Genomic DNA, 20,827 nt, shown 5'->3' on the forward strand with positions numbered 1-20,827 from the left:
GCAGGCTCGGGGCCCCGCTGCCGGGAGGAGAGGCCGGGCGGCGGCGGCGGCGCCGGGAAGAGGCCTCTTCTTCGTCCGGGGCGGGGCGCTCCGGCTTTTCCCGCGCGGCGCCATGGCGGACTCGGGCGAGGAGGTGCTGCTGACCCCGGCGGAGCTGCTCCGGAGCCTGGAGCAGGTGGGAGAGGCAAGGGCGCCTGGGTCCCGGGGGGGGGGGCGGCTTTGCCCGCGAGGCCGCTTTCCCGGCGGGGCGGCGGGGCCGAGCGGGAGTCCCGGCCGAGGAGGCGGGGGCTGGCGACCCGCCCGGGGAGCCCCTGCCAAGGGCGGCCTGGGTCTCCGCGGCCAAGCGGGCGCCTCTGCGGGAGCCCCGTCCTTCGCGAGATGTGCTCGGGCCGGAGCCGCTGAGCGCGGGGTCAGCGGGGCGCCCCGTGGTGATGCTCCCGAAACGCTCATGGCTTGCATGCTACTAAAGCCACCAAACCCACAAAGGGGTTTAGATAAAACCATGTCCGTGAGCTTATATATTATATGTTACTTGTTATTTGCTAAAGTTCTATATCCAGAGACCTCAGGGTGGTTCACAGCTCAAAAACACAAGATAAAACCCCAAAAGACAGAAGGAGAAACAAGAACAAAAGCAGAGGAAACCAATGACATCCCCAGCCTCTCCCACAAATCCATTGAAAAGCATGACTTAAATTTGCATCTGTGTGCATAGATAACCATATGCAAATCTGCGCCGCAGTCTTGTAAGGACCTTGAATTCAGGGTGTTATAAAGGAGGCTGGGAAAACTGGTACCACCACCGCAATGCCCATTGGCTGTTTCTGCTCTCCAGGCCTGGATGAATGAGAAGTTTTCCCCTGAGCTGCTGGAGAGCAAGTCAGAAGTGGTGGACTGTGTGGTCGAGCAACTGGAGCACATGGTAATATGTGGGGCCGATGGGAGGGACCTTAACTCTGTTTGTTTGGAAAAAGCCATGCCCAGATGAACGCTTAAGGCAGGCGTGACTAACCCTTTGAGGGCCGAGGCCACATGGACCCGCAGGCAGGCAGCCAGCCTTCTGGGGGCCACATGTAAAATTGACTTTGGTCAATCTAAAAGACATCCCCATTACATTGTGGGGAAAGGCTGTAGCCCTAAGGCAGAGCATCTTCTTTGCATGCAGAGTCTGGTCCCAGGTTCAGTCCTCAAAGGCATCACAGGTAGGACTGGAGATATTCCCTGTCTGAAACCCTGGAGAGCCATTGTCAGTCACCGGACACAATACAGAACAAGGCAGTATGCATCAATGGTTTGAGTCTGTATAAGGCCGGTAAATTCCTTTGGCATTGCAGAATCAGAGCAGGAGGCATGGGAATGGTCAGCAAAAAAAAAAAAAGGCCGTTTAAAATGGACAGATATTGGGGGGCTACAATGACCTTTTGGTGGGCATCAGGTTCCTGTATAAAGAAATAATTTACTTTATGCATAGAGAGAGATGTATGTCTCATGCTTGCATAAGTTTTTCAAATGGGAAAGTTGGGTGGGTGGGTGGGTGGGTAGGTGTACAGCACCAGAAACAGTTCTCATCATAATGAGGAACCTATGGAAGCAATTGGGTTTGTTTGTCTTTTAAAAAAGTAATTGCAGGCAGCGACAATTTTGCATGCATCCAGTTGGCACACAACTGCCAGCATGTGGGTAGAAGAGGGCAGAACAGGGGCAAGGTGAGTGGCCAATTGCATACTCCGCCGACGCACAGGGGGCCAGAAACGGTGGCCGCCTGTATTACTTTTTTAAAAAAATTGCACGGGGTCAGCACAAAATTTCTATGGCCTCATAGTGGGAATGCCCATAAGAGCTATTTTTAAAAAATCTTTTTGTAATTGACGCATTACAGGAGGTATCATGGGGGCCAGTACATAACCTTAGAGGGACTGTACATAACCTTCAGGCTATGGGTTAGCTGCCCTTCCTTAAGGGTGTGTGTCTTGATTCACTATCCCCATGTTAGGGAGTCTGTGTCTTACTTTGAAGGAGGCACACTGCATCACACTGTGGTGTGACCAAGGAATGGGAACATAGAATCATAGAATCCTAGAGTTGGAAGAGACCACAAGGGCCATTGAGTCCAACCCCCTGCCAAGCAGGAAACACCATCAGAGCACTCCTGACATATGGTTGTCAAGCCTCTGCTTAAAGACCTCCAAAGAAGGAGACTCCACCACACTCCTTGGCAGCAAATTCCACTGTCAAACAGCTCTTACTGTCAGGAAGTTCTTCCTAATGTTTAGGTGGAATCTTTTTTCTTGTAGTTTGGAACCATTGCTCCGTGTCCGCTTCTCTGGAGCAGCAGAAAACAACATTTCTCCCTCCTCTATGTGACATCCTTTTATATATTTGAACATGGCTATCATATCACCCCTTAACCTCCTCTTCTCCAGGCTAAACATGCCCAGCTCCCTTAGCCGTTCCTCATAAGGCATCGTTTCCAGGCCTTTGACCATTTTGGTTGCCCTCCTCTGGACACGTTCCAGTTTGTCAGTGTCCTTCTTAAACTGTGGTGCCCAGAACTGGACACAGTACTCCAGGTGAGGTCTGACCAGAGCAGAATACAGTGGCACTATTACTTCCCTTGATCTAGATGCTATACTCCTATTGATGCAGCCCAGAATTGCATTGGCTTTTTTAGCTGCCGCGTCACACTGTTGGCTCATGTCAAGTTTGTGGTCAACCAAGACTCCTAGATCCTTTTCACATGTACTGCTCTCAAGCCAGGTGTCACCCATCTTGTATTTGTGCCTCTCATTTTTTTTGCCCAAGTGCAATACTTTACATTTCTCCCTGTTAAAATTCATCTTGTTTGTTTTGGCCCAGTTCTCTAATCTGTCAAGGTCGTTTTGAAGTGTGATCCTGTCCTCTGGGGTGTTAGCCACCCCTCCCAGTTTGGTGTCATCTGCAAATTTGATCAGGATGCCCTTGAGTCCATCATCCAAGTCGTTGATAAAGATGTTGAATAAGACCGGGCCCAAGACAGAACCCTGTGGCACCCCACTAGTCACTCTTCTCCAGGATGAAGAGGAACCATTGATGAGCACCCTTTGGGTTCGGTCAGTCAGCCAGTTACAAATCCACTGAGTGGTAGCATAGTCAAGACCGCATTTTACCAGCTTCTTTACAAGAATATCATGGGGCACCTTGTCAAATGCCTTGCTGAAATCAAGGTAGGCTACATCCACTGCGTTCCCTTCATCTACCAGGCTTGTAATTCTGTCAAAAAACGAGATCAGGTTAGTCTGACATGACTTATTTTTCAGAAATCCATGCTGACTATTGGTGATCACAACATTCCTTTCTAGGTGCTCACAGACTGTTTGCTTAATGATCTGCTCCAGAATCTTCCCTGGTATTGATGTCAGACTGACTGGGCGGTAATTATTTGGGTCCTCTCTTTTCCCCTTTTTGAAAATAGGGACAACATTTGCCCTCCTCCAGTCTGCCGGGACTTCGCCTGTTCTCCAGGAATTCTCAAAGATGACTGCCAGTGGTTCTGAGATCACATCTGCCAGTTCTTTTAATACTCTTGGATGCAGTTCATCTGGCCCTGGAGACTTGAATACATCTAAACTAGCCAAGTATTCTTGTACTATCTCCTTAGTTATTCTGGGCCGTGTTACCTCTGCTGAATCATTTGCTCCAAATTCTTCAGGTCGGGCATTGTTTTCTTTATCGGAGAAGACTGAGGCAAAGAAGGCATTGAGGAGTTCAGCCCTTTCTGTGTCCCCTGTTTGCATTTCACCATCTTCTCCTCTGAGTGACCCCACTGTTTCTTTGTTCTTCCTTTTGCTACGAACATACCCATAAAAGCCTTTTTTGTTGCTGTTAACCTCTCTAGCAAGCCTGAGTTCATTCTGTGCTTTAGCTTTTCTGACTTTGTGTCTACACGTGCTGGCTATTTGTTTGAATTCCTCTTTGGTCGTTTCCCCCCTTTTCCATTTTTGTACACATCCTTTTTTAATCTTAACTCAGTTAAAAGTTCTTTAGATAGCCACCCTGGCTTCTTTAGGCACCTTCCATGTTTCCGTCTCATTGGTATTGCCTGAAGTTGTGCTTTTACTACACACACACACAAGAAAATCCTTTTTGCTCCTTCTTCAGCCGCTGCCCTGCAAGCTCTGATAAGCTCCTCCCACAGCTAATCACCTGCCTCAACAGAAACCCTGCCCCCTCTGACCTTTGCACAGGGAACAGCTGGAGGCTGGGCATCAATTTCTCCCCCTGTGTCCTTCCATGTGAGCAAATGTCTCAGCTGCGCAGACGAAAGGGTTTGGCCGACTGTGCCTTCTTCCTCGGTGCAGAACTTCTGATTTTGTGTGTGTGACAGGAGGCGAATCTGAAACGGGCCGAGAGAGGTGATCTCAAGGTCAGCATTCACCGCATGGAGGTCGAGAGGATCCGTTACATCCTCAGCAGCTACCTGCGCTGCCGCCTACGGAAGGTAAGGGCCAGCTGCGTTTTGTTTAGAGGTGCTGCTCTCTGCTCTAAACAGGTGAGTCGCTGTGAGTGTGATTTCCATGCAGAGGTCACATGTCACATCAACTTTCTTTGTGTGTCTTCTGCTACCTGTTGTACAGCTTAGTAAGGTAGAGAATGATCTCCCATATTTTCAGCCAGAATTGGCAAGTGCTTCCAGCCTCCCTTCTCTCTAGAGAGAGACAGACAGAGGGAGTGTGCAGGGAGGCTAAAGGGCCGTGGAGGGCTAGCCTTGGTAACCTCTGATCAACTGCTGCAATATGTTATGCACGAGATAGCCTTTGAAGCATATTTGGAAACCTTTGCTGGTCCTCAGAAGAGGAATCGTGTGTGTGTACAGCAGTAGCAATAAAATGAGGGGCAGAGCTCATGGGCAGAGAGTAGGCCTTGCTTGCAAGAGGTCCCAGGTTCCTTCTCTATTATTGCCATGTCCAAGTCTGTTGCAGCGTGTAGCCCACTTAGCAGTTCTTACGCCATTTATTTCCGCTTGCAGATTGAGAAATACTTTCCCCATGTCCTGGAGAAGGAGAAGACTCGGGCAGAGGGGGAGCCAGCCCTCCTATCACCGGAAGAGTTTGCCTTTGCCAAAGAGTGAGTGAGTGGGCCATGGGGAGGCAGGAAGGTGAAAGCAACGGGTGGCTCTCGCCCCTCATTTCTGTGTTCTTAATTTCAGTTGCATTGTGCATCTTCCAGGTGGCCTGGACTAGCTGCCAAAAATTTAACATACAGACACAAAACTAGGGTTGCCAACTGATCAGAAAGAAAGGCTGGCCGGCTCCTGTGCCTTTAACAACAGCATGCTCTATAGTGGCAGGGGGAGGGGGCCACATTCCCTCATGGATGACCTTCCAGTGGTGGGCTGTACCAGCAACAAATGTTGCTGGTACAGCCCACAGCTCATGTGAATACCATTGGCAGAATCCAACCGTACAAAAGCCAAAGCTTTCTACACACCCCATACCCATGTCTCTCAGTCCAGGTACGCATTGCCGCAGATCCAGCCAGGTCAAAGCATCTGAGGATGCCATGGTGGCTGGTAAGAGTTGGGACTGGGCCGACGGCGGATGGGGCCAGCTAATTCTCACTTGGTCCCCAGACTCCTCCCTGCTGAGTTCTACACGGGCACAAGAGGCTCCACTCCCCCTTTGCACCACACCTTTAAGCTGCTGCAATGCCGCTTTAAACAGTCATGGCTTCCCCCAAGCCATAGGTTAAGGGAGATGAGAGTTGTTTGGAGATTCCCTCCCCTCACAGAGTTTGGGAGGGGCAGAAGGAGGAGACCCCCTGCTTCTTGGCTGCTCCTTGTTCTTGGGATGGCTGCATGCTTGTGCCGCTCTCACGCTTCTCCCTTTCCCAGGAAAAGCCCACGACTGTGACTTTCTTGCAGGTACATGGCAAACATCGAGGCTCATCTCAGAAATGTGGCCTTGAAGCACATGCCTCCCAACCTGCAGAAGGTGGATCTCCTGAAGTCTGGTAAGCAAGGCTGGACTTGGCAGTGGGCCATCCAAATACTCCCCACCACGTGGCTTTGCAGAAGTTAAGAGGCAGGTCCTTGTTCCGAGGGGCTTACAGGGTTGGCAACGTGATGCGCTCCAGCTGTTGTGGGGCTCCAGGTCCCACCATCACTGACCACTGGCCAAGCTGGACTGGGTGGGTGGGGAGTTGGGGATCAGAGCAATGTCTGGAAGTTACCACATGGTCTCCATGCGGTACTTTATGTACCTTTGCTTTTTCATACCATAAATATACATGCCATCCAAATCTGTTACCTTGCCCTAAGTCTAAAATACCTGCATTTTTCAAAATTATCCATTCCTGAACCAACAGATACAGACAAAACAAAACAAATTCCTTCCAGTAGCACCTTAAAGACCAACTAAGTCAGTTCTTGGTATGAGCTTTCGTGTGCATGCACACTTCTTCAGATACACTGAAACAGAAGTTTCCAGACCCTTCTATATAGTGAGAAGGTGGGGAGGGGTATTACTCAGAAGGGTGGTGGGAATGGGTGATTGGCAGATAGCTGTGATGAGCCTGTTGACGACTCTTAACGACTGCAATACCTATCTCGGGTTAAGAACTTAATTCGTTCCGGAGGTCCATTTTTAACCTGAAACTGTTCTTAACCTGAGGTACCACTTTAGCTAATGGGGCAGCCCGTTGCCGCGCAATTTCTGTTCTCATCCTGAAGCAAAGTTCTTAACCCGAGGTACTATTTCTGGATTAGCAGAGTCTGTAACCTGAAGTGTCTGTAACCCGAGGTACCACTGTATAGGCCTCTTTCCAAGACTCTGGTACTTTCCCAATATTTAAAATCTCATTCATTACATCTGCAAGCAGTTGTACCAGAAAGTCTTGTAATTTTTTTATAATACTTTGCTGACAATCCATCTGGTCCTAGCATTTTACCTATTTTAGCTTATTTAACTGCATCTTGCACCTCCAGCACCATTACTGGCGCATTTTTAAAAAATCATTTTTTCTTTTGCAATTTTTGGTAATTTATTTTGCTTAAATATTCTTCAATTTTCTCTTTATTTTCAGTACCTGTTCTGTATACAGTGGTGCCTCGCAAGACGAAAAGAATCCGTTCCGCGATTCTCTTCATCTAGCGGTTTTTCGTCTTGCGAAGCAAGCCCATTGACGGCTTAGCGGATTAGTGCTATTAGCGCTATTAGCAGCTTTTAGCGGCTTAGCGGCTTAGAAAAAGGGGGGGAGGGGAAAAAACCCGCAGGAACTCGCAAAACATTTTCGTCTAGCGAAGCAAGCCCATAGGGAAATTCGTTTTGCGAAGCGCCTCCAAAAGGGAAAACCCTTTCGTCTAGCGGGTTTTCCGTCTTGCGAGGCGTTCGTCTTGCGGGGCACCACTGTAGATCTGTATAATACCTTATAAATTGCAATCTTATCTTTCAGATTGTCTGTTACTTTCCCCTCTATATTTAATTTGTTTATTAAAATTGCGCCCTGTTTTCCCCTTAACTGCCATGCCAGTAACTTACCTGGCTTGTTGCCATATTCAAAAATTTTCTGTTTCATCCTTTTTATTTTCTACTCTATCTCCTGATTTATTATCATTGAATATTGTAACATTTTTATTATTTGTTTTATTGATTCTTTCCCAGTTTTTTTAACCGTTTCTTATTTTTAATCAATTCTTCCAGTATTTCCCTTCTCTAATCTTTTTCTGGTAGGGATTTTGTTGGATAAAATAGCCTCTCATTACAGCTTTATTGGCATCCCAGACCATCTTTATATCTGCTTCTTGATTTAAATTTAATTCAGAATAATCCCTCAGGACTTTTTCTGCTTTTTGTAAAACATTTTGATTATTTAAAAGTCCTTCATTTAATCTCCATCTAAACAGGCAATCTTTTTCTCCTTTTAATTCGAGTATTATTGAATTAATTCGAGTATTATTGAATTATGGTCTGAAAGTGTTCTTGGTTGTATCTCTATTTTTTTGGGTTTGTATTGATAATTCTCTAGAGAGCCATACTGAGTCAATTCTTCCGCTAGACCAATACAGTTCTGAGAAAAATGTAAATTCTCTCTCCAGTGGGTGTTTAAATCTCCAAATACCAATCAAATTAAAGTTATCCACTATTTTAAAGAAAGTTAAAATTCCTTTAAAAAATTTATTGGGTTATACATTTTTAAACATCAAAATGTCACATTATATAACAATAATATCATTCCCCAGTTTCCCCCTCCCCCCATACGACTTCCCTCAACTTCCTCTTCTGGTTTATTTTAATGTAATATCTTCTCCTGCTTCTTCTACTCTTTTCTCAACTTTTTGGTATCTTTAAATCATATTCTTATTGTTCTGTTCTCATATCAACGTCATATTTATACTTTTGAATCTGCCATTCTGATTTATGTTATAATTTTATTATTTCTAATTATTGAATTATGAATCTTGTTGCTTTTGTATCTCTTCTTATTTTTCACCTGTATCCTAGGGAGTTTCCTCCCCTTCTCCTGTCAAGGGCTCCGCTTATCCTAGTTGTTTTTTAGACTTTCTCCAGCATTTCTCCACTTCCGATGTATCTCTGCACCTTTGTTTCTTACCTTTATACGTAAAAGATACCCCTTCCGGGAATTCCCATCTATTTGGGATGTGATTACTTTTCAAAGCATCTGTCAGGAATTTATAAGGCTTTTGGATATAAGGCTTTTTGGTTGCACTGTAAAGCAATTCATCAAGATCTGCCCCAATATTCCGTCATTCTGATACTCCGTTTCCCAGTCCCCGCTCTGGATGGTGCTGTACTTGTTAGTCACACTCCTTGAAGTCTCCAGAGAAGTCAATCTGTCTCACTCCCAGATGATGGAGTGACAGTCTCCCCTTGGAGGAGTGCTTTGCAGACAATTTTGATGGAGAAGCCTTTCCCTCTCTGTGTGTTTCCTTGCAGTACCCAAACCGAATCTGGATTCCTTCGTATTCCTGCGGGTGAAAGAGAGACAGGAGAATATCCTGGTGGAACCAGAGACTGATGAGCAGAGGTAGGAAAGAGACTCCCAAGAATGGAGCTTGCTGAGCTTATCAGTACCCCAAAAAGGAAGGGATGAGCCCAAACGCAAGCATCCAAACGATCTCCCCAGAGAAGTTCCCTCCACCAGCCTTTCCCAGCCTGGTGCTTTCCAGATGTTTAAGGCAGCTACTCCTGTCCACCCCAGCAGGACAAACTCCTGTTCAAGCCGTTGTTCCCAAGGAGCCTCCAACAAGGTGCACGACTTCTGAAAAAGAGAAGCCTTTGCACCTGCTTGCTGGGTGTGTCTCTTTGCTTCCTTGCGGCTGATATTCGGCATGTCCCTTTGCCTTTTTGAAACCTCTAGCGGCTTACACAACAGGCAGGATTGTAGCGACTTCTTGGGCTTTGTGCACTGAGGCTGAGCTAAACCACTAAATGTGCTTGGTTGGCTTCCATCAGCTGCTGTCTTAAATGTTATTTTCTAAACAAGGATGGCTGTTTATGTTTCAGGGTTTTGTTATAGTTGATTTGAGAATTGCAAACTGCTTTGTATGTCACATGGACAGAAAAGCAGGGTAAAAACAACAGATCGTCAGCTTTCTCAGGAGCAGCCCAGTAGGGTTTGGCCGTTGCTCCCCTGCTTCCTTCGTTACACAGCAAATAGTGAAAATGTGGAACTTGCTGCTGCAATATGAAGCAAGGGCCACAAACCTGGATGGCTTTGAAAATGAATGAGCCTTATTCTGTATTCACCCATCTCTCAAGGGCTTCTGGCCACAGCGGCTGTCTCTGTTTTTCCTCCACTGCCAGGGGCAGTATGTATCTGAATGCCAATGGAAATGGATTTCTTTAAATATGTCGTGGGTGTTAAGCCTGATTTGTGAGGCTTCCAGTCCTTCTGCTTGGAAAGGCTTGACGGTTTTTGAGAGAGGCTGGGGAACCTGTGGCTCTCTAGATCTTGGCCTACAGTTCCCACCTTATCCCTGGCCAGGCTTACAGGATGGCAGTTGGAGGCCAACAATACACAGAGCGACATGGGTTCTCCATCCTGTTGTAAGTGTGTGTAAATATTTGCAGATCTCTGACATTTGAAAATATATTTTCACAGTGACCTCAGAGAGAGGGGAGATGGAAATTAGTGCCCTAGTTGAGTTTAATAAATTCCTAGTAACTAGCATGCAAATCAATCCAACATATCTCTAATTAGGAAGAAATTCCTACTATGCTCAAAAGTAAGTGTACATAGGATTGCAACCTTACCTAACCTTATTATGGTCTGTCTCTTTCAGAGAATATGTGATTGACCTGGATGAAGACTCTCAGCATCTGATCAGATACCAAACCATTGCTCCCCTGGTGGCTTCTGGGGCAGTTCAGCTCATCTAAGCAGCATGCAGATGCTTGGACATCCTTGCAAATGCTGAAGTGAATATTTATCCCACATCAAAAGGACTGCCTGGTGACCATCTCTGTCTAGTTCCTGGTAATTCACCTCCCTTGGCTTGCTGGCATCTGGACGACTCTTGATAAAGCTAAAATAGCAACTTGAGATCATGTCAGGGGGAATGTCCCCAGCAGACAGGAAAGAAGGGCTGTTATCCCTGGAAAGAGGATTTTGGAGGTGGGGAAGCTTGACTTCCTAGGCGGTCTGGCTTAAAAAAGAGGCACAGCTGCTGTTCTGTTGCATCTCCAGAAGATGGCAATGTTTCACTGGATCTGTTCTGGGCATTGCTGCCCAGTTCCTGCAGAAGCTGAGAGAACTGCCTGCCAAGTGTGCCTGGAAGGAAGGTGTGCCTCCTCCAAGGCGAAGACTGGGCCCAGCATCCCTTCCTTTTCAGCTTGACTTCTGCAGTAGCTCCCTGGGTGGCGTCAGAAAACACTAGTCGCTTCTTGCAGGGCCAGAAACAACTTCTGAGGACATTAAAGCAGAGCAGCTTGTTCCAGGAGGGTCCATTGTTTCCACCTCTTTCAAGGGTGTTCTCCATCCATCCCTAACCATGCATCAGCGCTGCCCTCGCACTGGGTGTTGGGAAGGGCCATAGGTCAGGGGCAGAGCAGTTGCTTGGCGCACAGACGTCCTGGAAGCAGATTCCTGGTTGGGGAGGTGTCCGCAGGGGCGTTGTTCTTGCCCTCCGTTCAGTGCCTGCCCTCTTTCTAAGCCACTTGGTTCCAGTCAGTGGAGGCAATACTGAGCTAGATCAACGGTCTTTTTGTGTTCTCATTTTGTATTTTTATCTTGTGAAGTGTCCTGTGATCTTTGGATAAGGGATGGTATATATACAAATTTAATTAATGATAATAATACTCACCTGATTGTAGGAACATAGGAAGGTGCCTTACTCAGTCCATCTACCTCAGTATTGTCTACACTGACTGGCAGCAGCTTTCTTGGGTTTCAGAACTTAAACTGTGGCAAAGTAGGTGCCACACTGCTCAGCTGTGGGTCCTTCCCACAAAACACCTTCGGGTGCCCTTGCTTCTGATGTTGCCGTGGGGTCAAGTGAGGACGCAGCAAGAAGTTCGAGGCAGCGGAAGCCTTTGGGCAATTGGCTTCCTTGGTGGTCGGCTTGGTTAGCGTGTGGGGAAGGAATGGCCGTTGCAAAGGGGACAGCACAGGGAATTCTGCGGAGTGGTTTCCCCTGGACTTTCACGGGGCATTGGGAATCCCTCTGACCCAGTGTTTGCCGGTCACTGTCCAGGTGGACACTTGGGAGAGGGCGGCGCATGGCCAGCCGCTGTTTTTAGCAGCTTTGTCTCCTGTGCTCACGTCAAGGCTGCTTGCCTGGAGGATTAGCCAGCAGCACGAGGCTAATTAGAGGAAGTGGGGGGGCCTTGCTCTTCCAGTCCAAGGTCTGCTGGAGGCCAGCAAAGTCCCTTGAGCATAGCAAGTGACCTTCCACAGAGTCGGGGCACTGGCTCATCTAGATCAATATTGTTTGCACTGTCTGGCATTTTGAATGTGGGCCTCCCAGCTCTGCTTGAAGTGGCTACGAATGGAGCCCAGGACCTGCATCCAGGACATGAGCTGTACCACAGAAGTAGGGCCCTTTCTCGAAAAACAGCTGATTTGCTGTTGCACGTTCAAGGTGCCACTATTAGTATATGCGGCCCTTAACAAGTTGGCACTGGTTCACCTGCATGATCTCCTTACCCCACAGAACACCCCCTGGACCACTTGGATCTGCAGCCCTGACACTGTTACAGCAGCCCAAATACCCCTCTTGCATTTGTAAGAAAGATCTCTTTTTGTGTGGCAGCACCCGCACTCCAGAATGCCCTGCCTATTGACACCAGGACAGCACCGTCTGTCTAAAACGTTTTGGCACCTGCAAGTAACAACTTTGTTCAGACAAGCCTACCCAGGTATGCAAAATGCCACTAGGTTTTTTTGTTTTTTGAGTTTTTAGCTTATCGTTGATTTTAATATTATATATATTAAATACAGTGGAACCTTGAGTTGCGGACATAATCCGTCCCGGAGGCACGTCCGCAACTCAAAGCCTTTGCATCCAGAAGTGCTGCGCGATTTAGCGTTTCTGCGCATGCACAAGCAGCAAAACCCAGAAGTAACTGTTCCGGTATTTCTGGGATGCAACTTGAAAAGACGTAACCTGAAGCAGATGCAACATGAGGTATGACTGTATAATATTACATATATTAAGTAGGAGTTGCTGTAAGGAGGCGTAGAAGGTGCCATCAAATGTCCCCATCTGAGGGACTCTGCTCCCAAAAATGTCCCACAAAGCAGCAGAGGTTTCGGCCCAGAGTTTTCCTTCTAGATTATTATTATTTCATTTCTATACCACTTTATGTTTTTAAGAAAAATCTCAAAGTGGTTTACAGCATATTAAACATCAATAAAACAATGCATAATCAAATATTTCTGAAGAAAGTCAAATATAAAGTACACAGTCAAAGCAACACAATTAACAGGAAACCATCTCAAAGATTTCAAAATAAAACATTACAAAGCAGGTCAACTACAGAATACATATTTAACACAAAGTTAACAAAAAACAAAACTTTAACCATTTCAAAAGAAAACATTGCTAAGTGAAGTCAAATATAAAATGCACATTTAAAACAGCATAGTTAACAAGAGAATAAAATATTATAAGCATGACACGGCTGTTTGGCAGGCACAAAAAGATGGGGCAGAAGAATCCAATAAGTGGGATTTGTTGCCAGGCATAGTGATGTTCCTCCAGCCTCATGAGGAGCCTCTTCAGTGGGGCTGGTGAGTCTGGGCCCCACCCCCAGGCCAGGTGGAAAGGGCCTTGCAGGGAGCAGCCTTCACCACTCACAGCTGGGCGATGGGATGAGCTCCATCTGCCCTTCACTTCCCTCTGCAGCACTTGCAAAAACTGCCTTCTTGCCTGTTGGACCCACTCGTGGGTGGAATCTGCACATATAAAAACATTATGAAAATGCTTTTTTTAAAAGCATTTTTGAAAATACATGGAATTTTCCGTAAGGCTCACTATCGCCATCTAGTGTCTCATACTATATTGCACTTAAAACGTTTTGTTTGCAGCTGTATAGCTGAGTCCTTGGTCTCATCTGCTCAATCCCATCAGATCCCCCTCACCTGGTTTAGCCAGGCAGTCCAAGCCGTACCCAGCTGTGGCTGCTGTCCCCTTCTGACACGACACCTTCTAGGAGCCACAGGTGAGAGCTAAGTGCAGGGTGGGAACCAAAGGTGGGCAAACTACTGCTGAAGTAGCAGGATGTGTCCCCCACCAGAAATACTACCCCTCTGCTAACACCCTGTACATCCCAAGCAGTATATAAAATTTCCTAAACAAAGGTGTCCCCCTCTTTTCCAGGCTTTGGCAATGCAATGCTTCATACTAAGGGGGTAGGGGCCTGGGCCCCAAATGCAGCCCTCCAGGGGGTCTGCCTGGCCCTCAGGACAGTCCCCAGGCCATGCCTCACCCTAGCCCTGCTCCACACCCTCAAAGGCCTTTGCCCAGCTGATAAGTGTCCTTGAACTGCCACTTTCCTGCCAGGATGGAGAAATGGGCATTGGTGCCACAAACCTCATTTTTGCACAGCTGGTATGTCTGCTGCAGCAAGGTGGGAGCTTACACCTGTTGGCATGGGGCCGCAGGAGGTTGCCTATGGACTCCCTGGCCTGATAAAGGTTCCCTGACCCTGTGACTCAGTTTCCAAATAAGGTTGCCACTTTTTTGCATGCGAGGCAAAGGGTGGAGGAAAACTTTGCAGGTGAATTCTGAGCTTGCACCCCTCTGTGGCTCTTTGCAGCCGTTGCCTTAAAGTTCACCCCCCCCCCACTCCAGATCTTTTAAACAGCTCAGCCTCCATCTGGCCCACAACTTCCTACACTTATCACAGCAAAGCAAACTGCTGGCCATGGGCTGCCTCCTGCTACTTAATTTCATATGAAAATATAAAGCACACAAAAGGTCATGCCCTGTTTTTGCACTGTCTCCCATTTTACAGCTAGGGGAAACTTAGGTGGAAAGGGAGCTGTTTGTTGTGTTTATCACATTTACACCCCAGCTTTTTCTCCAGGGTGGCATACCCTGTTCTCTTTGTTTAATCCCCACTGCAATCCAATGAGGCAGGTTAGACTGAGAGGCAGTGACTGGCCAGAGGCCACACGGTGACCTTTGTGGCCAAGAGTGGGTGTCTGAGCCCTGATCTCCCAGGTCCTACTCTGACGCTCTACTCTAATCCAACTGGCATCCCCTGCAGATTCTGGCCCGCGGACGCTTTTGCCATAATAAACTTGCTTGTATTTGTGGCACTACTCCTTGGCTAGCTGTCCGTCTGTTTTTTTTTTGCTGCGAAACCAGCCTGCCCCTTTGGAAATGTATTGGTGAGTGAGAACCATGACCTTCGGGAGCAGGCGCTCTCCCTCCCCAGCCCACGATTTGGAGCCTTAGCTGCAAGTTCCTCGCTTCTTATGGAAATGCACTCTACACGTGCTCTGGGGTTTGCTTTTGCATGCAAACCACGTTGTGGGTTGTCTGTTACCTGTCTGGTTGGTTGTAAGCCGCTTTGGGTTGCGCTGGGCAATGCTCACAAGGGGCCTCCGCTGCTGCTGCTCCTCCCCGCCCAGCCAGGCGCACGTGGCAGAGTTGGGTCAGGCGGAGGGGCGTGGCCAGAGCGGTGGGGGCGTGGTCACGCAGGCATCGGCTCCTCCTCCCTTTCCCGCGTCTTCCTTCATTTCTTCCTTCCTTCATTTCGGCAGCGCCTCGAGCCCACGACCCGGGACCGTGGCTGCAGGCGGCGCGATGAGCTGCGGAGAGTGAGTGTCGTGGGAACGGGGGAAAGGGGAGCAGTCTGGGGTGCGCCGCTTTTTCAGGCGCTGCAGCCTCTGCCCTTGAGCTCTGCCCATAACTGGGTTCCCATTGAGGCAACCTTTCCCTTCCTAACGCTGCGGCGCCCAGGGATGCGCTTCGAGGGGGATGCCTGCTTGGCAGCAGGCGGAAAAGCTCCAGTTCAGATCCTGGCAGCTCCCGTTAGGTCTGGAACCGAGCCCTGGAGTGGAGAGGGAAGCCTTTCTGGGAGACGCCTCTGGGCTGACCCAGGGGGGTGGGATATAAATAAATGTAGTACTACTAACTATCCTAATAACAGTCTGAAACATCTGGAGGGCGCCAGGTTGGTGAAGGCTGGAACTGAGGCTGCTGAGCCAGATTGGCTACACCGATATTAATAGCACTTTGTGGTATAAATCGAATTAACTGAATAAATTAAGTAATCATCTCAGTATAAGGCAGCTTCCTCTGGGTCACGGGACTGTCTTTCTACTTCAGTGTAAATTGGGGGTTGAGCCGGCAAGAGGGGAGAATGGGCAACGCTCAAATGCTGGGGGCGTGTTGGAGGGACCCCCTCCAGGTTTTCTTGGTAAAGCCACTCTTAGGAAGAGCCCTGTTGCTTTCGGAGGTGGAAATGTTGCCGGTCTGACCATCCAGGTCGGGAGCTGAATTCAATAAAAAAGCATTTGCTCCTTATAAGGGGAGGAGGTGGTAGGACTGGTGATGGAGTCACCAACTTCTCCATGGAACATTGCACCCTGTGTCTTTTAAGGGGACTTGCAGTGTAGATTTTAGCAGGGAGTCAAGCTTATCTCTGTGCTGCAAAGAGCCTCTTCTGAGTTCTGGGCATCAAGAATCTGCTAAAGGCACAAGAGAAGTAGCCCTTTGAAGACAGATAGCACTGGGTTTCCCTTATTTGGCTGCATGCACACCATAAAGTTAAAGCACCCACCCCAAACAATCATGGGAACTGTATTTGTTGAGGGTGCTGGGAATTATAGCTCTGTGGAAAGTAAACTGCAGTTATCAGGATTTGGGTGTGGGTGTGCTTTAAACAGGTGTTGTGTGTGCAGCCTTAGAGACTGACCACTGATTTTGTTGTGATCTTTAGCCATGGTGCAGGTAGGCTTAACTTTATCAGCTGCAGTCACACTGGTGCCTTGGTGTGATCCCTGCTGGCAAAACCCAGGTTCAAATCCCCGCTCCCTGGTTGGCCTTGGGCTGGCATCTATCACATAGATAAAACAGCGTGAGGCAGCCCTGATCTTCTGGGACGAAACACAGGGATATAGCCAAAATAGGAAAGTATCTGAGTGGTTGAGTGCCAGCTTGACATGCCAAAGATTCCAGGTTCAATCCTTGACATCTCCACCTAAAAAAATCTAACATGGGTAACTTCCTACTGAAAACCTGTAACTTTACATACCACAAATATCCAGAGGGTTGTTGTTGTTTGTTGTCCTTCTTTTGTTCTGCTGTAGTACAAGAGTGCCCTTCCAGACAACTAGAATGTGATAACACTGCGAATATGTATATTAATATGTATATTAATAATAATATTAATAATCCCAAATATGTATATTCATAATCTCTATATTGAGGGGGAATAAGTCACGCCAAGACTTGTGCTGTCTCTGATCCTGGCTAGGTGCTTCCACGTGAGTCCCTAACTCCCTCTCCGGCTTCCAGCCTTTTCCAGGTGTTCAGCACGCGGGCAATGGTGCCCCGAGCCACCTCCGTCGATGGGGCCATGAGGCTGTGCCTGAGCCACACCCCTCCCATTCGCAAGCTGCTGGATTCCTACGAGGAGCTGCGGGAGGGTCTTGGGCACCAGCCTTTGCGCCCTTGCCTGAACAAGTGCCTGGAAGGCGAGAGGCGAGACGCCATCAAGGGTTGCCGTGGCAAGAAAAAGAAGAAGGTGGTCTTTGCCGACATGAAGGGCTTTTCACTCACGGCTGTCCGGATCTTCTCCAAGATTGAGGAGGACCTGTGTGATTTGCACCAAGCTCTGTCTCACCTGACCAACTTCCGGAACAAGCTACGTGGCTCCCGTCCTGAGACGAAAAAATACATGCTGGATTTTCCCCAACCTTCTGCTGATTATTTAGCCTTTCGCAACCGCTTGCAAAGCAGCTGTGTGTCTCTGGAGAACTGTGTGATCCAGGAGAAGTCCCTTTCAGGGACCATCAAAGTCAGAAACATCAGCTTTGAGAAGAAAGTGTACATCCGCATCACCTTTGATTCATGGAGGAGCTTCCGCGATGTCTGTTGCCAGTACATGCCCAACACATACAGCCTCACCGACACGGATGTCTTCTCCTTTGAGGTGGCCCTACCAAAGGCACTAGCTCCTTGCGGGAATATTGAGTTCTGTGCTTCCTTCCACTGTGGCCAGAAAGTCTATTGGGACAACAACCACGGGAAGAATTACAGAATCCGCCCCCTAATGGGTCCTTCTCCTCCCAATGCACTCTCCCGTCTGGCAAAGGGCACCTTCACGGCTGGCGAGCCCCTGGGCACCTCTCGTGCTGCCGCTCTGGTCCTCTCTCGCTTGCACACCTGGAGGGGCTCTGATGACCAAGCCTACTGGTAGGGATGCTTTGGACTGAGCTCTCTCGGCTGAGCTCCAGATCATGACTCTGACCCGTTGCTCTGCTGGCGGCTCTTGCAAAGACTGTTCTGTGGCCGATGCCACATGCCGAGTCTATACTTTGGCAGTGTGCAATTTGATCTTCATTTGCAACCAAGCCATAAGCTCTTGAGGTTCATGGCAGAATTGGGGTTGGCTGCACCAGAGAGACTTTGACGGCCAGAAGCTGGCCAAATCGGAGGTGCAGGTCAAGGAGAAAGCAGGCTCTCCCAATTATTCCACTGTAGATGGGAAATGGACGGTTATCTGGGAGGAGGCTTGCCTGGTTTCATCAGCATGGATTAGAAAAACTGCCTAGGACCGTCATAGCGCCATATTGGTTCTTCGCCCTGCAGGCCATTCTTAGATCAGGGGTGGGGGAGCTTTTTCCTGCACAAGGGCCTCGTTCCCTTCCAGGGAACTTTCCAGGGTCTACATGCCATTGGTGTCTGGGGCCAGAAGTGCAACAAAATGTCCCAATTTCTACATACCCTCATACAACCCCCTCTGTTGTCCATCCATTGTCATTGCTGCCCTGGGCTCCTTTGGGAGCAAGGGCGGAATGTAAATTTAATAAATTATTATTAATAATATCAAGCAAGTTCAAGGACACATTCCAGCCAGGCAATAACCCTCAAAGACGGCCAATAGTGGGTGGGGAGAGGGGTTCTGACCTGCAGAGAATCCTGAAGGTCAGAATGAGAGGCTGGGAAGGCCATGTTTTGGCCCTGGCCCAGAGATTCTTTGCCCCTGACTTCTGTCTGCCTCTCTCTCACACACACAGACAACCCTGACTCCCCATATTGCAATAAAGGTACTGACCTACCTGACCAGGTGGTTTTAAGGATTATGCACGTGAAGAGCTTTGCACGTCTAATATCTCCAACCCTACATGCACCTACCGGAGAGTAAGTCCCTTTGGCAGGACTGACATCAGGAGTAAAGGTGCATAGGATCTTGTGCTGCACAATGCTGATGTAAATGTCAAATTGTTCATTAAATATTGTTCCTGTGTAGACCCTGAGTGATGCTGCTGCTCTGGCGACTGCGACCCATCTCCTTTTCCCTTGAAGTGAGCAATGGTTTAGGAGGTGCTTCTAAGCCGTCCTGGGAAGGTGTGCCTTGCTCTCCATGTGACCCTGGCTGGATTTGAGCCCCAGTGGCTGGAAGTGCAGCTGAAAGCCCACAAACTGGGGGGGGGGGTAACCAGGTGTGATGGCAGCAGGTCTCTCTTCTGAGAAAGTGGGGGGCAGGAAAGTGGTGTAGGCAAAGGAGCAGTAGCCGAGAAAGGGGTGCTGAGCCCTTCCCCTGCTTGCTGCAAGCACTGGTGCCAGCGGTCCGTACCAAGCAGGGGCCACACTGCCAATCTCAGAAGCCTCCTCCCTTGCTTCTCCTCCTTACTTTTGGTGCCTCTTTACCTACCTTAACCCAGGGAGTGAGCAGCTATGGCAGAGGGGAGGAGAAAGCATGGGAAACATCTGTGTGGCTTTGCCTTTCTCCTCCTCTCTGAGAGGTGAAGCTGACTGGATCCAGAGGGAAGGATCCCAGCTCAGTGATAACAGCATCTGCTCCAGGTTAAACCCCTGCCATACCCTGGTGCAGCTGGGAAGTGGCTCCTGCCTGCAACCCTGGGAAGCTGCTACCAGTCATTGTAGACCAGTGCTTCCCAAACGTGGGTCTCCAGCCTGTTTTTGGACTTCAACTCCCATCATCCCTAGCTAGAAGACCATTGGTCAGGGATGATGGGAATTGTCCAAAAGCAGCTGGTGACCCAAGTTTGGGAAACACTGTATGTAGACAATAACAAGCTAGATGGACCAAAACCGAACATACAAAAAAAAAAAAAATCAGAAAAGAAAAAGGGAAAGAAAACAAAGGAAACAAAACTAAACTAAACAAAAACGAAAAAGCACACATCTACAGAAAAAAACCATATCATTATGTACATAAACACATATTGACTTCCTTCCTTTGTTCTAAGACCTCAAAAAAAATTTTTTTTTTTGTATAGTATTATTTTGGATTCAATGTTTGTAATTTTTGTTATGATTCTGCATTGAAAAAAAAATAAAAAAAATAAATGCCACTAGAAATCCCCCCAAAAAGCTAGATGGACCACTGAGTTATCTATGCCCCTTCTGCAAGGAAGCCCTCGAGCAAGGCAGAAGGCAAAATCCTCTGTACCTGCTATGATCCTGTCACCTCTGCTGAACTACTCTCCTTACCTTATGGTGCCACTATCATGACCTCCCTAGTGGTGCAGCAATAAAGCTGCTAGCTAAGCAAGGTCCAGTATGGTTTTGCATTGGATGGGGGGCCATGTGTTGAGATTCTTGCATTGCCGGGGTCCCTTCCAACTCTACAATTCCAGGGTTCTGACTTGTCTGTGAGGAAAGGGTACATTTGTGGCTGTTTAGTTGAGAAACAAGGCAAGCAAGGGGGGGACATAGAGAGAGAGAGAGATTTAAATCTTTCATATTCCACTTTTCCAGCCCAAAAGTTCCCAGAGTGGCTCAAGGATTGTCATTTCATAGAATTGCAAAGAGTGGGTTTTCACAGGGAAAGCACAGGGGCAAAAAACAACAACAAAGCACTCTGACAGGGAGCTTTAAAGCACAGACCTGTGCCTAGAAACACAGCACAAGAGGAAGTCTGAATAAGCCATCCCTCTGTGATTTGGCATTTATTCATGGTGCTTAGAAAGAAGTCGTCCACCCCACTCTCGCTTTACTAGAACCTGGGATCATCCAGGCAGGCTCTGTGCTAAACATGTTCTCTGCATAAGGCAAGTTGGTGAATGCTGGCAAAAGGAACTTTCCAAAATGATGAAGCTGTTTCAGACTCTTGCTCTTTTGTGGGTGGGCTTCTCTTGCGCACCAACAAGTTCAGGTTGTGCAACTGCAGTTGAGTTGGAGTTCTTG

The 20,827-nt window shown here is 48.1% G+C and overlaps 2 protein-coding genes across 2 annotated transcripts; both read left to right on the forward strand.

Annotated features, from left to right (window-relative positions):
* The first annotated feature begins 24 nt into the window (after positions 1–24).
* GINS4 (GINS complex subunit 4) lies at positions 25–10,936 on the forward strand. The gene is made up of 7 exons (XM_081870089.1): positions 25–175; positions 836–922; positions 4,364–4,477; positions 5,006–5,103; positions 5,900–5,988; positions 8,931–9,021; positions 10,280–10,936. Exons 1-7 carry the CDS (start codon positions 113–115, stop codon positions 10,374–10,376), a joined length of 639 nt encoding a protein of 212 aa, XP_081726215.1. The 5' UTR covers positions 25–112; the 3' UTR covers positions 10,377–10,936.
* Positions 10,937–15,031: 4,095 nt separating this feature from the next.
* LOC309346369 (protein phosphatase 1 regulatory subunit 3C-B-like) lies at positions 15,032–18,922 on the forward strand (the record flags this gene model as incomplete). The annotated part of the gene is made up of 2 exons (XM_081870053.1): positions 15,032–15,264; positions 16,967–18,922. The coding sequence occupies 2 exons, from the start codon at positions 15,032–15,034 to the stop codon at positions 17,868–17,870; spliced, it is 1,137 nt and encodes a 378-aa protein (XP_081726179.1). The 3' UTR covers positions 17,871–18,922.
* Positions 18,923–20,827: the final 1,905 nt, after the last annotated feature.

This window comes from Podarcis erhardii (assembly GCF_964252035.2).
Source record: "Podarcis erhardii genome assembly, chromosome: 7".
Classification (NCBI taxonomy): Eukaryota; Metazoa; Chordata; class Lepidosauria; order Squamata; family Lacertidae; genus Podarcis; species Podarcis erhardii.